The 12,767-nt window shown below is 45.0% G+C and overlaps 7 protein-coding genes and 2 non-coding genes across 11 annotated transcripts; 5 read left to right on the top strand and 4 right to left on the bottom strand.

Annotated features, from left to right (window-relative positions):
* Positions 1–341: 341 nt before the first annotated feature.
* On the bottom strand, positions 342–1,261 carry LOC6501034 (40S ribosomal protein S25). Its single transcript, XM_001954390.4, has 3 exons — positions 1,152–1,261; positions 607–883; positions 342–541 (listed from the first exon to the last, which is right to left on the bottom strand). Exons 1-3 carry the CDS (start codon positions 1,152–1,154, stop codon positions 468–470), a joined length of 354 nt encoding a protein of 117 aa, XP_001954426.1. The 5' UTR covers positions 1,155–1,261; the 3' UTR covers positions 342–467.
* A 10-nt stretch (positions 1,262–1,271) lies between these two features.
* Positions 1,272–2,686, top strand: LOC6499533 (zinc finger protein 260). The gene is made up of 4 exons (XM_001954389.4): positions 1,272–1,502; positions 1,557–2,287; positions 2,345–2,416; positions 2,475–2,686. The coding sequence occupies exons 1-4, from the start codon at positions 1,386–1,388 to the stop codon at positions 2,608–2,610; spliced, it is 1,056 nt and encodes a 351-aa protein (XP_001954425.2). The 5' UTR covers positions 1,272–1,385; the 3' UTR covers positions 2,611–2,686.
* Positions 2,622–5,015, bottom strand: LOC6501033 (zinc finger protein 184). Of its 2 annotated transcripts, XM_001954388.4 has the most exons (5): positions 4,534–5,015; positions 4,055–4,476; positions 3,217–3,995; positions 2,825–3,154; positions 2,622–2,764 (listed from the first exon to the last, which is right to left on the bottom strand). In XM_001954388.4, exons 1-5 carry the CDS (start codon positions 4,763–4,765, stop codon positions 2,644–2,646), a joined length of 1,884 nt encoding a protein of 627 aa, XP_001954424.1. In that variant the 5' UTR covers positions 4,766–5,015; the 3' UTR covers positions 2,622–2,643. The 2 variants fall into 2 exon arrangements, with proteins under 2 accessions (XP_001954424.1, XP_014766868.1); XM_014911382.2 differs by lacking the exon at positions 4,534–5,015 and having other exon boundaries at positions 3,217–3,990; positions 4,055–4,193.
* A 232-nt stretch (positions 5,016–5,247) lies between these two features.
* On the bottom strand, positions 5,248–6,539 carry LOC6501032 (J domain-containing protein CG6693). Its single transcript, XM_001954387.4, has one exon. It carries the CDS (start codon positions 6,415–6,417, stop codon positions 5,404–5,406), a length of 1,014 nt encoding a protein of 337 aa, XP_001954423.2. The 5' UTR covers positions 6,418–6,539; the 3' UTR covers positions 5,248–5,403.
* Positions 6,540–6,954: 415 nt separating this feature from the next.
* On the top strand, positions 6,955–10,138 carry LOC6499534 (60S ribosomal protein L3). 2 transcript variants are annotated; one of them, XM_001954386.4, is made up of 6 exons: positions 6,957–7,070; positions 7,431–7,623; positions 7,813–7,981; positions 8,624–8,759; positions 9,076–9,465; positions 9,708–10,138. In XM_001954386.4, exons 1-6 carry the CDS (start codon positions 7,068–7,070, stop codon positions 10,062–10,064), a joined length of 1,248 nt encoding a protein of 415 aa, XP_001954422.1. In that variant the 5' UTR covers positions 6,957–7,067; the 3' UTR covers positions 10,065–10,138. The 2 variants fall into 2 exon arrangements, with proteins under 2 accessions (XP_014766125.1, XP_001954422.1); XM_014910639.3 differs by lacking the exons at positions 9,076–9,465; positions 9,708–10,138 and having other exon boundaries at positions 6,955–7,070; positions 8,336–8,671.
* LOC6508247 lies at positions 7,667–7,744 on the top strand. The gene has a single exon (XR_045935.2). It is a non-coding gene; the product is annotated as a small nucleolar RNA U43 (small nucleolar RNA).
* LOC6508246 lies at positions 8,110–8,190 on the top strand. Its single transcript, XR_045934.2, has one exon. It is a non-coding gene; the product is annotated as a small nucleolar RNA U83 (small nucleolar RNA).
* Positions 10,139–10,445: 307 nt separating the features above from the next.
* Positions 10,446–11,630, bottom strand: LOC6501031 (antigen 5 like allergen Cul n 1). The gene is made up of 2 exons (XM_001954385.4): positions 11,258–11,630; positions 10,446–11,208 (listed from the first exon to the last, which is right to left on the bottom strand). The coding sequence occupies exons 1-2, from the start codon at positions 11,555–11,557 to the stop codon at positions 10,534–10,536; spliced, it is 975 nt and encodes a 324-aa protein (XP_001954421.4). The 5' UTR covers positions 11,558–11,630; the 3' UTR covers positions 10,446–10,533.
* On the top strand, positions 11,556–12,604 carry LOC6499535 (antigen 5 like allergen Cul n 1). Its single transcript, XM_001954384.4, has 3 exons — positions 11,556–11,601; positions 11,646–11,797; positions 11,858–12,604. The coding sequence occupies exons 1-3, from the start codon at positions 11,556–11,558 to the stop codon at positions 12,530–12,532; spliced, it is 873 nt and encodes a 290-aa protein (XP_001954420.3). The 3' UTR covers positions 12,533–12,604.
* The last annotated feature ends 163 nt before the right edge of the window (positions 12,605–12,767 follow it).

The raw sequence follows: 12,767 nt of genomic DNA, 5'->3' as shown, positions 1-12,767 counted from the left end.
TAGATTCTTTTTATATTAAAATTCTTGTTTGCGATAGGATGGCTATTTTTTAAACTTCTTATGCCTTGCAAAGTATAGAACCTCCTCAGAAGAAGTTAATTTAAACCCTAAACCTATTTTATAACATGTCTACATTTAATTTTATTAAAAAGAATAATTAGTTGCTCCTTCATAAATAGAAATTGCCCAAAAGGACCATTCCTTCTTGGAAAATAGTCTCAAGTCTCGATTTCTTCTATTTAGGATAATATCCTCATAAAAACCCTAACATTTTTGTAAACAGCTGTTCTATTTCAGCATTCTGTTTGGGCACTTTTAATTAATAAAAAATCACTCAAATATCCCTTAGAATAAGAAAGCAAGTTTATTCAACATTTTACACACGACGGCGTCCTAGTTGCTCCCGATACAATCAACGTTTAATTGTAAAATGAATGCGACTAAAAATGCGTTTTGTAGTAAAACATTTACGCCTCATCACCCTTGGTGGCACGTGTGTAGATGACCTGGGAATGATGCTGCACGACCTGCTTGATCAGACCTAAAAGACAAACCATAAAATAATTAGAATCATGGATCTGGGGAAAGGATTCACAGAGAACTTACCCTTTTCACGCAGCTCGATCAGAGCACGCTTAGCCAGGGAGCCACGGATCTTGAGACGCTCAGACACCACCGAGGGGGTGATGAGCTTGTAGGCGGGCACTTCCTTGTACAACTTCTCGTAGGTAGCCTTGTCGAACAGCACCTGGTTGTTCAGCTTGTCCCTGACTTTTCCCTTGGACCACTTCTTCTTCTTGGCCTTGCCGCCACCGGAACCCTCCTTCTTCTTTTGTGTTTTTTGCGGCTGCTTGGCCGACGACTTGGCGTCCTTCTTAGGCGGCTGTTTGTAGAGGAAGAATTAAGCAAACGGTTTACATTAATAACAGGCTACTAAACACCCTAAAACTCCATTTGGAGCCTGCTGCTTTCGAGGTTAAGGCATGGTCGTGTTTTTGCCACGGGTTTTCACGGTTTCTAGCCGAAATGACGGCATGTCCTCATATCACAAGCAGTGAAACACATTTCAGCAGTAGTTTGCTTGCTTTTAGAAGCCACTTTCACAGTAAAAATTGTTTATTTTTGTAAAAATCTGTCGCGGACGAACTCACCATCGTGAAAAGTCAATGCAGAAAGATGGAGGACGGAAACTGCCAGGGTTACCAGCAGGTCAAGAAGAGTTGCACACCTGCCTATCGATAGTTTATAAATCTGGTATTTTTTTGGTTTAAAGTGACCGAACGCCGGAAAGTTGAAAATGAAAACAGCCAATTGGAAATAACATAAAATATGGAAAAAGAACGTGAAAAATTTAAATAATTACCTCAAATTAACACATTTGAGCCATGGACGAATTCTGCCGCACTTGCGGTAAACAGGTTGTGCCGGAGCACTGTCTGCAGATGTTTTCAAGTGAGGGCCGCCAGATGTTGCACTGTGTCAGAACCATAACAAACTGCTGGGCAAGTTTTAAAATTAATTTGTTGTACCTTTTAATAACGTTTCATATATTATAGTTTCAAAATGCTCCTGACTTTCCCTGCTATATGTGTATTGATTGTCAAAATCTGCTCAGAAAAGTGCAACGCTTCCGAAGGAGATGTGCAAAGATTGAGAAGTATCTCTCTAAAAAGAAACTAAAAACTAGCTTGGCAGAGGATCCTGCAACTGTGGCGCTGCAGCCTCCTATTCAACAGGTGCCCGCTGCTGATCCTCTGGGCATCGATGAGTTGATGGAACCCAGTGAGGTGAAGAAGGAACCAGAGCCCATGCCGGAAGAGAACGTTGAGAACATAGAAGACACCTTTGATGAGACGCATATTGAAGAGGGATTTTTCCCTATACCTGAGGACTATGGAGAATCCCAGCCCGAGATCTGTACTAACCAGCGCAAGATGAAGGTGAAGAATAAGTCCAATAAAAAAACGATGCGCCTGGGCCGAAAGCTGATTCACGTTAAAGTCATTGACGACAAACAACCAAAGCGCATTGTGGACCGGAATAGCACCACAGCGAAGCCCTGCATCTGCGAACACTGCGGTCGACAATTTAAGGATACCAGCAACCTCAACGTTCACCTGCTGCGTCACACGGGCACCAAACCCTTCGAGTGCGAGCAATGTCACCAGAAGTGCTACACCTTGCACCTGCTGCGTCGCCATCAACTTAAGCACACGGAGGGTCCTTACGCCTGCACCTTCTGTGGCTTGGAGTACAGCACAAACAGTTCAAGGGTGAGGCATGAAAGGTGGGTTCCATATTCTGAGTATTTATTTTTTATCACTCATCCCTACCACTTCCTCAGAGAGGCCTGCAAAAAGGGTCGAGCGCCGCAATCCAAGTGGGAAATCATCAAAAAGGGCGAGCGTACTTTCCAGTAAGTGTCCAACAGTCTTAATGTTGTTTTCTTAATTAATTTACTTTCCATATATTAGTTGCGAAGTATGCGATCTGTGGTTTTTGCGCGCCGGAAACTTCACCCAGCACATCAACTCCTCCAGTCACGTTGAAAATGAAAGGCGAAAAATGCGAAAATCAAAATCAATTCAATCCTCGGATACAAATACATAAAACAAATGAGATAAAGAATAGTCAACCACATTTTTATTCAACGACGAATTCATTAATAGACCTCTTTTTATGCAGATTGTCCTTGTGCATTTTGGTGTTGGCGTGGGTCTTCATGTTGTACTTGTACCGGAAGTTTACATTGCAGATCTCACACCTGAAAAAAGGCAATAGGACAATTAAATCGTTTTCATATTTCTAGGCTAATGTAGCCTACCAGTATGGTCGCTCGCCGGTGTGAATAAGTTCGTGCTCCTTTAGCCGCGTTCGCTGGTAGAATCCCTTGAGGCAGACATCGCATTGCAGAGGCCTCTTCTCGTGAGACATCTCATGGCGTTTCAGCTTAGCAGGATCATTGTAACTCTTGTCGCACTGCCCGCATTTGTAAATTTGGCCATCCGTGTGCGTTTTTGAGTGCCAACGCAGGGCGTATTGTGAGGCGTAGCTTTTGTGACACAGCTTACAGAAGTGCCTCCCATCGTTGCGTGGCATGGGCATCGGGTTAATGCGCTGCACAATTGTCCGGGGCGGAGCTCCGTGGACTTCGCTGAATGTAAATATTTAATTTATACAATTAAATTTACAGAAGCAAGCGGATTTAGGACCAACCTCTCGTGTTTTTGGCGAGCTCCCGCATAGGCGAAGGTTTCTGTGCAGTGACGGCACGAATATGGAGTTTCTCCTCGATGGCGGACCCGGACATGCATATTGCGCATGTAGGCATCATAGAATGCCATCGGACACTCGGGGCACTGATAGTTCTTGGTGCGGGTGTGGCGCAGTTGATGGATCCGCAGGTTGTGCGACATGCGGAAGGCCTGGCCGCACTGATCACACACAAAATTAGGCGGCTTGGCGCGAAGTTGGGCGCGACGTATCAGATTTCTCTCCTCCTTGGTCTTTGGATTGGCCCTTCTTCTTGTTATCTGTTGACGGACTTGCATTTTTCGAGGTTTGGCCGGAGGTTTTGGTTTTCTTTCCGAGGAATCTCCAGTTTTTGTTCTGTTTCTCGTTTTCTCCAGCCCAGTGTATTGGTCGATCAGATCCTTGAAAATCCTGGCTCCGGGAGTTACACTAAGCGGATCTTGTGAAGCAACGTCTGTAACTTCTTCTTTGGGCTCTTCTTTTGGCTGAATATCGGTTGTGACTTCGGGTTTATGAGGCTCCTCCTGATCATTAGCTTGATCTTCCACGCCTGGGATAAAGTCAGACTCTAGTGGTAGTGATTCTTCATCCTCAGACTCGATTGCCGTAACTTCGATTTCGGGTAGTGCTTGAGTTATCCTCAGTTCCGTGTTTACGCACATTTCTCGGAATTCAATGGCCTCGTGGAGTGACGACTGACATGTTTGGCAAATAATGTGAGGTTCTCCTTCGATTTGGCTAATCTGAGAAAATATATAGTTAGGAAGTTTTCATATGGAAGGCAGTAGAGGTAAGAACCCACCCAGACACCGCTGATGACTTCTATGTGAAAAAGCAGGATGCTGTTGTCCTCATCGAAGAGATCTTTTGCTGAGGAGTCTTTCATCAAATCCTGGTAGCAGATGCGGCACCTAATCTTTTCCTGGTACGTCAGGGGATCGTACTCCGGAAAGGCATCCTCGAACAGGTCATCGTCATCTTGCGGTGGCGTAACAAAGTCGGGAGCAGAAGCGATTCCTGTGGTGTATCTTACGTAGTTGGGCGTTGGCTCCACCTTGCCGGGTGTATAGCCCTTCGCCTCGTCCTCCGCCAGGAGTTCGTCCACCAGGCGCTTGTTCTCGCGGCGTTGTATTCCCTCTAGGCGTGCTTCTTCAGAGGCACTCTTGTCACCTTTTTTGATGCAAGGCACTGCACCAGGCCGTAAAGTTCGTTTTTTAGCAAGTCCTACGGATAAATATTTAAATTTACATAAAAATATAACGAAATATAAGCTGTACTCACCCATTTCGAACTTGAGAGATCCCTCTATGTCCTCCTGCTTGAAATGCTCGATACAAATGTAGGGATTCTTAATTTTGGGTGCATTTTCGTAACCGCAGAAGGCAAGCCAAAGTTTGAATGTTTCCGGGCACTTGGGGAAACTGAAGAAACCAATAGGCTGCTGATGCTGTTCTGGGTCCCGCTTGGCCCTACCTACAAAAGCATTTCTGCAATTGGGCACCACGCATTTCATTTTTAATAAAAATAAATGAGATGTTTCAATAAATGTTTATATTTAGCGCAAATCCGTGTGGCCGTATGTTTGAGGAATATTTCTGTCATGGTGGCAACTCTACAGTGACGTCACAATAACTCCAAGTTAGTAACGAAAATTAAGCGAATTAAGTTTTAATTTCCAATAGATTTTTTACTTTTATACTTAATCTTGCTTATTTTTAGTATTCATCAGTCGTGAAAAGAAAAATCAACCAAAATATATAAATCATAGCGTATCGTATCAGTTTTATTATTTAAAAATCTAAATAGGAATATAAATACTTTTTGTTTAGATATTTTAAATGCTTAATTTAAAAATCAAATCCAATAGTACATAAGCACTATTATTTGAAATGTTTCCCATAAGTCTATTTAGTTTCTGTTTGATTAAGAAACAAAAATATACAATTTTTCGTTCTGTGTATAATCTAGAAGTAGAATGTCAGAAAACATAATGAATTTTTGGTTGACCACTTTTTTCTATTTTGTAAAGAGAGTATGACTTATACAACACGGATACGTAAATGGATAAATACATATGGGCGGCTACGACTAATACTAAAGTAGGAAAAAACGACAGCACTATTTTAATTGAGTTGATCGGTGGCTAGTTCTTCACTTTTTTACCCGGCCATTCTTGATCCCGCGTAACTTTTTTGCCGGTGACTGCTGGGCGGGTTTCTTGGCCGACTTCTTTTTAGACTTCTTCTCAAAGGCGCTGAAGTCCACTATATCATCGTCGTCCTCTCCGCCGTACTTCTCCATGAGGCGATCCATCATGGAGCTGAAATTGGACTCGCGCTGATTGCGACGCGCCAGGATCATCTGTTGCAGATCCCCACCGTTAGCTTCCATGTCCTGCTCGTCCTTTTCCTTCTGCTTCCGGTCAATGCGTTCCTTGATGACCTTGGCCTCCTTGGACTCACGGGCATACTTCTGATGGCGCTTCTTGCGCTTGGCGGCCGGCTCCTCGGTAAAGATTTTGTATTCTGGCACCTCGCCGGCAGCAATCCAGCCTTCGACAATCTTTTGAATTCGCGGCTCATCCTCCACCTTCATGAACGGCACATGGTTCATGAGGTAGTTGATGCAGCCCTTGCCTCCCAGATAGGCCTTCTTGATGTCGGTGCATTCTAGCTCGGAGCCAATGTACTCCTTCTCGTAGGTGTTGATTTCCTCCTCGGTAATGGGCTTAAATATCTTGCTCCACAACTCCAGCCAGGAGGAGAGCTTAGAATCTCCATCGTCGTCGTCGTCGATAATGCCCTGCTCGTCGTAGAGAGCCCGCTTCTGTGTATCAGTCAGCACTTGGTACAATTTTGAGAGAACCTTGAACTTCTCGGTCGCTTCCGCCTTTTGTTCCTCGGGCACCCGATCGGGATGAACAAGAAGCGACAGCTTGTGGTACGCCTTCTTAACCTCTTTCTCGCTGGCGGCCTTCTCCAGGCTCATCAATTTGTAAACATCGCGGGTGCCAAAGAATTTTTCGCACAGCTCCAGAGTAGACATTGCGAATTTCAAGATTTTTGCGATTGTACCACAAACACAAGCACAAAATGCGCCAAAACGATGGAGTAGTGTGGCCGTAGCGGGGGTGCGTATCAAATGTTTGGAAAATTTACAAAGCATAAAGAAGTAATATGTCTCAAACAATTTTGTTTACTATGATAAAGGTAAATTCTGATTGCCGAACAAGATAAACAAACATTTCTTTTTTTAATCAGGTATAAAAATATTGTTCAGAGTTGCCAAGCTATAAGAAACATTCAAAAATCTATCGACAACCCGCCTGAGCGCACAGCCCTTTATCGATTATGTATTCGATTAATCAGAAAAGCAGGAAATGTATTAAATAAAGTTTAAAATAATAACAGCTGGATAGAGTACAAAAAATTCTGAAATGATAAAAAAAAACAAATGCATAGCCTATTATTCAAGTTGAATGAGAATAAACAATATTTATTTTTTTTATTGTAATTAACATATGTTCGGAACAAATATATCTGCCGAAAATGTTACTCAGTTATTCTCTGATCTTCGAATATATGAAAGGCAAGCATTTATTAGCACTTCTTATAAAAATAATATTTTGATGTTTCCGATAACACTTAAAAATAAATTTAAAACAAAAAATGAAATTCTAGCTAATAGCTATAAAACAGCTTAATTTAGCTTTAAATGGGAGCCCTGGTTTTGACAGCTCTCTACCGCAGCCAAGTTACCTCCAGTGGCATACGCTTCCGTTCTTTTTGTTTCATCGTCTGAAGTGAACAGACGTCATGGTAAGTTTTCTCTTCCGGATAAAAGAAATAATAGTTACTATCGAGTTGAAGTTTCTTTTTTAAAATATAGCAGACTAAATAATCAATCGCGACTCTCATTTAATCCATCGCTCGACTAAGAAAGTAAAGCAACGCGTCTGCTTTAATCCAAAATTAAAAATCACGTGGCGTTATTAACTGGCAAAATGTACTGAAAATCAGTCGAATTCTGACTTTTATTTTTATTCTATTGGATTATTTAACATACTCCTCAAGTTTCAATATTTTTTCGCGTAAATTTGACGCGTTTTTAGTCATGGCTTCAACTTAACCTCAATGTGTCCGTCCATGTGCACTAACCAATAAAATTGTCTCTTACAGTCTCATCGCAAATTCTCAGCGCCCCGTCATGGCTCCATGGCCTTCTACCCCAAGAAGCGCTCAGCTCGCCACCGTGGCAAGGTTAAGGCCTTCCCCAAGGATGACGCCAAGAAGCCCGTCCATCTGACTTGCTTCATCGGCTACAAGGCCGGCATGACGCACATTGTGCGCGAGGCAGATCGTCCTGGTTCCAGTAAGTATCTTTCACTCCCATCCACTTTATATTAAGTATTTCCATGATGAGTAAACTAGAAAATTTATGGTTAGAACACAATGAATAACCTTGATTAAATTAACTAGGGCGGACTGATCAAATCCATGCCCTATTTATTGTTTAAGTGCACTGCCAGGATCGTTTCTAATGGAACTTCTTTTATTTCAGAGGTGAACAAGAAGGAGGTCGTCGAGGCTGTCACCGTTTTGGAGACTCCTCCCATGATTGTGGTCGGCGCTGTCGGCTACATCGAGACTCCATTCGGTCTGCGCGCCCTGGTTAATGTCTGGGCCCAGCATCTGTCCGAGGAGTGCCGTCGTCGCTTCTACAAGAACTGGTATGTATCTATTGGACCACGTGCGGCACTAAACATAGTAGTTTCCATGCAACCGCCGCCATTTTGTTTGGAAGGGTGCAGCAGTTCCACAGCCACAAGAACAAAGCCACGTGTTTTCTACTCGAGTTTGGATGATGATACGATGGTATCTGAATGAGCAAATTCCTGTTGAAAAGCCTTCTACCATCTGCTGCCTTCCTTCTGATCAGCCTTGTAGATAACACTTGGTTTTTAAGGGTTTTAAAGTAAATAAGAATAGTATTCATTAGTTAATACTCCACATGTGAACTGCTGCACCTTAATTTTTTGCTTTTATTTGAACTCTTAACTTAACGTAAAATCCAAACCATAAAGTTCTTCGATCAGCTTGCTGAGAGAGCTTTTAAAATCGCTGAATGTTGTGTGAGCTAACAAGTTTTTGGTTGTTGCCGACTGAAATAATGCTTGTCGAGTGAGCACGACATGGAAGATGCCATCTCCGCTCGCCTCGATTGCGATGAGGTGCTCTTCCTGTTCTATCTCGCCCCCCACATGAACAGAAACAGCTAAGAAGTTGGAGTAGTTGAGAGACACCCCAATGGATGGCACCACCCACCTCTCGTTCGTTTCTGACCACGTGCATCTTCAAATTGAATCTACCAGGTACAAGAGCAAGAAGAAGGCCTTCACCAAGGCCAGCAAGAAGTGGACCGATGATCTCGGCAAGAAGAGCATCGAGAACGATTTCCGTAAGATGCTGCGCTACTGCAAGGTCATCCGTGTGATCGCCCACTCTCAGGTAATTACTTATATTAAATGATTTAAAATGCGATGTCCTTGGCCTTGTTGCGCCATTGGTGTTGGGTCCTCGGACTCGGCGCCTTTGGTGCGCCTGGCCTAAAAAGCATTCGTGCTGGGCTCTCAATGTCCGGTTAAGGAGTGCAACGTCGCAGATAAAACTGCCCCTCGGGTGGCGGAGCTTGATATATTCCAGTAACGGTGCGAAGCCGCTCAGGCTATGATCGCTCGGTTAAACCATATTACGCACAGCCCCATCAATAGCTACATTTTCGAGTGATGAAGTCTAATCCACCGCCTGTTCGCCCTTTTTGTAGATTCGTCTGATCAAGCAGCGCCAAAAGAAGGCTCATGTCATGGAGATCCAGCTGAACGGTGGCTCCATCGAGGACAAGGTCAACTGGGCCCGCCAGCATCTGGAGAAGCCCATCCCGGTCAGCAACGTGTTCGGCCAGGACGAGATGATCGACTGTGTCGGTGTGACTAAGGGTAAGGGTTTCAAGGGTGTCACCTCGCGTTGGCACACCAAGAAGCTGCCCCGCAAGACCCACAAGGGTCTGCGCAAGGTCGCCTGTATTGGTGCCTGGCATCCATCCCGTGTGTCCACCACTGTGGCACGTGCTGGTCAGAAGGGTTACCACCACCGTACCGAGATCAACAAGAAGATCTACCGCATCGGTGCTGGCATCCACACCAAGGACGGCAAGGTAAATATTTCTATCCGAAACTCGTTGGAAACTTCTGCGCTCTCTTTGGCTGTTTGTGTTCTGCGATTCTGATGATAAAAAACCCAAACATACGACATCGAAACAAAAAAAGGTTGATTAACCATGATTCTTAATGATAGGACTGAACTCCAGACCTCAGCCAGAGCAGATTGTCTTCAGATATCTCCCTCTTATCCCTTCAATTGAAAGTGTTGCTAACCCGAATCTATTTCAACTTGCAGGTCATCAAGAACAACGCCTCCACTGAGTACGATCTGACTGACAAGAGCATCACCCCCATGGGTGGCTTCCCCCACTACGGTGAGGTGAACAACGACTTCGTCATGATCAAGGGCTGCTGCATCGGCTCCAAGAAGCGCATCATCACCCTGCGCAAGTCCCTGCTGAAGCACACCAAGCGCTCCGCTCTCGAGCAGATCAAGCTCAAGTTCATCGACACCTCGTCGAAGATGGGACACGGTCGCTTCCAGACCCCTGCCGACAAGCTGGCCTTCATGGGTCCCCTCAAGAAGGATCGTCTCAAGGAGGAGGCTGCTGCCACCACCAGCGCTGCTGCCGCCGCCGCCACCACCGCTTAAGCTGTCTAAAATGGTGTCTGCTCCTACCCCGGAACGTGGTAGAGCGGTCAATAAAAATTTTGGCATAAGCTGAATCCTTTAAGATCTCACTTCATTTCTGGGCAGGTGTCACTGGGCACAGTGTGCTTTTAAGACATAGATTAGCTAGTTTAGGAGTTACTTGGTAATAAATAATTAAACAATTTAACTTCTAAGATGTGCTAAGATAAAGGGCGCTATTAATTATAAATTCTGTGAAGGACATACTGGTAGTAGTTATAAACTACTCATTTTTAATCTTTGTTTTAACTGAAATGTGTGAGGACGTCTAAACTTCACAAGACACCCCGATTAGTGGCTATTTCTTATAAAATATCAATCAGAATTCAATCAAAAAAGCTATTTTACGTTTAGCACTTTATATCTGCCCAAGCTCTTTATTACAAAACGAGAATATTTCATGCGTTATTGGTCATTAATCACGAAGTTCCTAGTACACCTTGACGCCCTCGACGACCTTCTCGTTGTCGTAGATCTCCTTGGCGTAGCACAGGTTGGGGTAGTCGAAGGCGGCTCCGTAGCGGTTCTTGCAGCCGGAGGTGGCCTTGTCTCCAGGAGTGTAGACGGGCTGTCCCACAATGTTGGAGGTGGCGAAGTTGCAGGTGAGGACGAAGTGGTTGTAGAAGTCCTTGGTGAAGCGGATGGCGGCACAGCCGATGTGGGTGTTCTTCTCGGCCACGGAGATGGTGAACTGGGCCACGTTCTTGTTGGGCAGTTCCTCGGGGAAGCTGGCCAGGATGTCGGGGGAGGCGTTGGAGCGCTCGTTGAACCAGTTCTCGATCTGCTCCTTGATGATCTCGGCATCAGTGTACTCGGACTCGGTCCCGCTGTAGTGGAAGATGGCATTGTTCTGGCCGGCGTAGGCGAATCTCTCAGTGCTGCGGCACTTGTCTGGCAGGGACTCGCAGGTCTTCACATTCAACATGGCCAGATGAGACAGCTCCTCGCACCAGGACATCTTGGCCATGCGGATGGCCTTGGGAAGGCCCTCAACACCACCTCCGGCTACTTTGTTGCGCAGGTCGTTGAAGAGGGTAAGGATTAGTTTGTGGTGTGCTTCTATTTTCACTTCACGGGCATCCTTGGGACAGTTTTCACTGAAGTTCTGGGGAAGAAAGGGTTAGCTGGATAGAGTATGGATTAGGAATACTTACTCCTTTGTTATTGCAGCCAATATGCTTGTCCAGACAAGTGGGCAGGGCACAGTAGTCCACTGCCAGGGAGGACCCAAAGAGAACGACTACCCCGGCCAGGATCGAGAAGCCAGTTGCTTTGATGGAAGGCATTGCTTTGCTATGATCTTCAGTTGAGACTGACTTACTCGGATCGGGCCTTTGGCTTTTATAGCAAATCGGGGTACAGAATGGAAAACAGTTGGAGCATGATTTCCATTTCCAGTACGGTCGGAGTGTGGTTCTATTTCCCACAAAAGTACATAGTCCATAGAGGTACATGCTATTAGATTCTTCGAAAGCAGCTGCCCACTCCCACAGGTGGCGTGTTGTAATTTGAGGAGCATATCCGTAGAGTCCCTATAAATAGAGACGCCTCCGGCAGTTAGAAATCAGTTGGAAACCAGCATCAGTATGAAGACATTCATTGTTCTAGTTGCCCTCATTGGAGCCACCATTGCAGTGGACTACTGTGCCCTGCCCACTTGCCTGGACAAGCATATTGGCTGCAACAACAAAGGAGTAAGTGCAATACTTAATCCAAATTCCTTCTAGCTAGATAGCTAACCAATTCCCCCCCAGAACTTCAGTGAAAACTGTCCCAAGGATGCCCGTGAAGTGAAAATAGAAGCACACCACAAACTGATCCTCACTCTCTTCAACGACTTGCGCAACAAGGTGGCAGGAGGTGGCGTTGAGGGCCTTCCCAAGGCTATCCGCATGGCCAAAATGTCCTGGTGCGAGGAGCTGTCTCATCTGGCCATGTTGAATGTGAAGACCTGCGAGTCCCTGCCAGACAAGTGCCGCAGCACTGAGAGATTCGCCTACGCCGGCCAGAACAATGCCATCTTCCACTACAGTGGAACCGAGTCCGAGTACACCGATGCCGAGATCATCAAGGAGCAGATCGAGAACTGGTTCAACGAGCGCTCCAACGCCTCCCCCGACATCCTGGCCAGCTTCCCCGAGGAACTGCCCAACAAGAACGTGGCCCAGTTCACCATCTCGGTGGCCGAGAAGAACACCCACATCGGCTGTGCCGCCATCCGCTTCACCAAGGACTTCTACAACCACTTCGTCCTCACCTGCAACTTCGCCACCTCCAACATTGTGGGACAGCCCGTCTACACTCCTGGAGATAAGGCCACCTCCGGCTGCAAGAACCGCTACGGAGCCGCCTTCGACTACCCCAACCTGTGCTACGCCAAGGAGATCTACGACAACGAGAAGGTTGTCGAGGGCGTCAAGGTCTACTAGGAGCATTTTTTAAATGATTTCTAATTTTATTTTTTAAATAAATGAATGTGGAATAAATTCCAGAAGTTGAAATAACGGTTTAATTCCTTATGGTTTAAAACGGGTTGGCAGCTTTTTTAGAATGTAACTGCCGCTTTTTATTTCAGAATTTTATATTTAAACTCTTTAAAGTTAATAAAACAAAAATTTGTATATTAAATATCATATATATTTGATTAAAATATTTTTATTGCCT

This window comes from Drosophila ananassae, chromosome 2L (genome assembly GCF_017639315.1).
Source record: "Drosophila ananassae strain 14024-0371.13 chromosome 2L, ASM1763931v2, whole genome shotgun sequence".
In the NCBI taxonomy this organism is placed as follows: Eukaryota; Metazoa; Arthropoda; class Insecta; order Diptera; family Drosophilidae; genus Drosophila; species Drosophila ananassae.
This window is presented reverse-complemented; position numbering and strand designations above follow the sequence as displayed.

Bases quoted from the DNA above. Each gene is read 5' to 3' on its own strand.
- LOC6499533 (XM_001954389.4), top strand. From the start codon at position 1,386: ATGGACGAATTCTGCCGCACTTGCGGTAAACAGGTTGTGCCGGAGCAC. The intron at 2,288-2,344 runs GTGGGTTCCATA...CCACTTCCTCAG, and splicing joins TCAAGGGTGAGGCATGAAAG to AGAGGCCTGCAAAAAGGGTC. The intron at 2,417-2,474 runs GTAAGTGTCCAA...TCCATATATTAG, and splicing joins AAGGGCGAGCGTACTTTCCA to TTGCGAAGTATGCGATCTGT.
- LOC6499534 (XM_001954386.4), top strand. The intron at 7,624-7,812 runs GTAAGTATCTTT...CTTTTATTTCAG, and splicing joins GGCAGATCGTCCTGGTTCCA to AGGTGAACAAGAAGGAGGTC. The intron at 8,760-9,075 runs GTAATTACTTAT...CCCTTTTTGTAG, and splicing joins GTGTGATCGCCCACTCTCAG to ATTCGTCTGATCAAGCAGCG.
- LOC6501034 (XM_001954390.4), bottom strand. The intron at 542-606 runs GTAAGTTCTCTG...TTTGTCTTTTAG, and splicing joins GATCGAGCTGCGTGAAAAGG to GTCTGATCAAGCAGGTCGTG.
- LOC6499535 (XM_001954384.4), top strand. From the start codon at position 11,556: ATGCTATTAGATTCTTCGAAAGCAGCTGCCCACTCCCACAGGTGGC. The intron at 11,602-11,645 runs GTGTTGTAATTT...CCCTATAAATAG, and splicing joins TGCCCACTCCCACAGGTGGC to AGACGCCTCCGGCAGTTAGA. The intron at 11,798-11,857 runs GTAAGTGCAATA...ATTCCCCCCCAG, and splicing joins TTGGCTGCAACAACAAAGGA to AACTTCAGTGAAAACTGTCC.
- LOC6501032 (XM_001954387.4), bottom strand. From the start codon at position 6,417: ATGCTTTGTAAATTTTCCAAACATTTGATACGCACCCCCGCTACGGCC.
- LOC6501031 (XM_001954385.4), bottom strand. From the start codon at position 11,557: ATGTACCTCTATGGACTATGTACTTTTGTGGGAAATAGAACCACACTC. The intron at 11,209-11,257 runs GTAAGTATTCCT...TTTCTTCCCCAG, and splicing joins TTGGCTGCAATAACAAAGGA to AACTTCAGTGAAAACTGTCC.
- LOC6501033 (XM_001954388.4), bottom strand. From the start codon at position 4,765: ATGAAATGCGTGGTGCCCAATTGCAGAAATGCTTTTGTAGGTAGGGCC. The intron at 3,996-4,054 runs GTGGGTTCTTAC...ATATTTTCTCAG, and splicing joins AAGTCATCAGCGGTGTCTGG to ATTAGCCAAATCGAAGGAGA. The intron at 2,765-2,824 runs GTAGGCTACATT...GCCTTTTTTCAG, and splicing joins ACCGGCGAGCGACCATACTG to GTGTGAGATCTGCAATGTAA.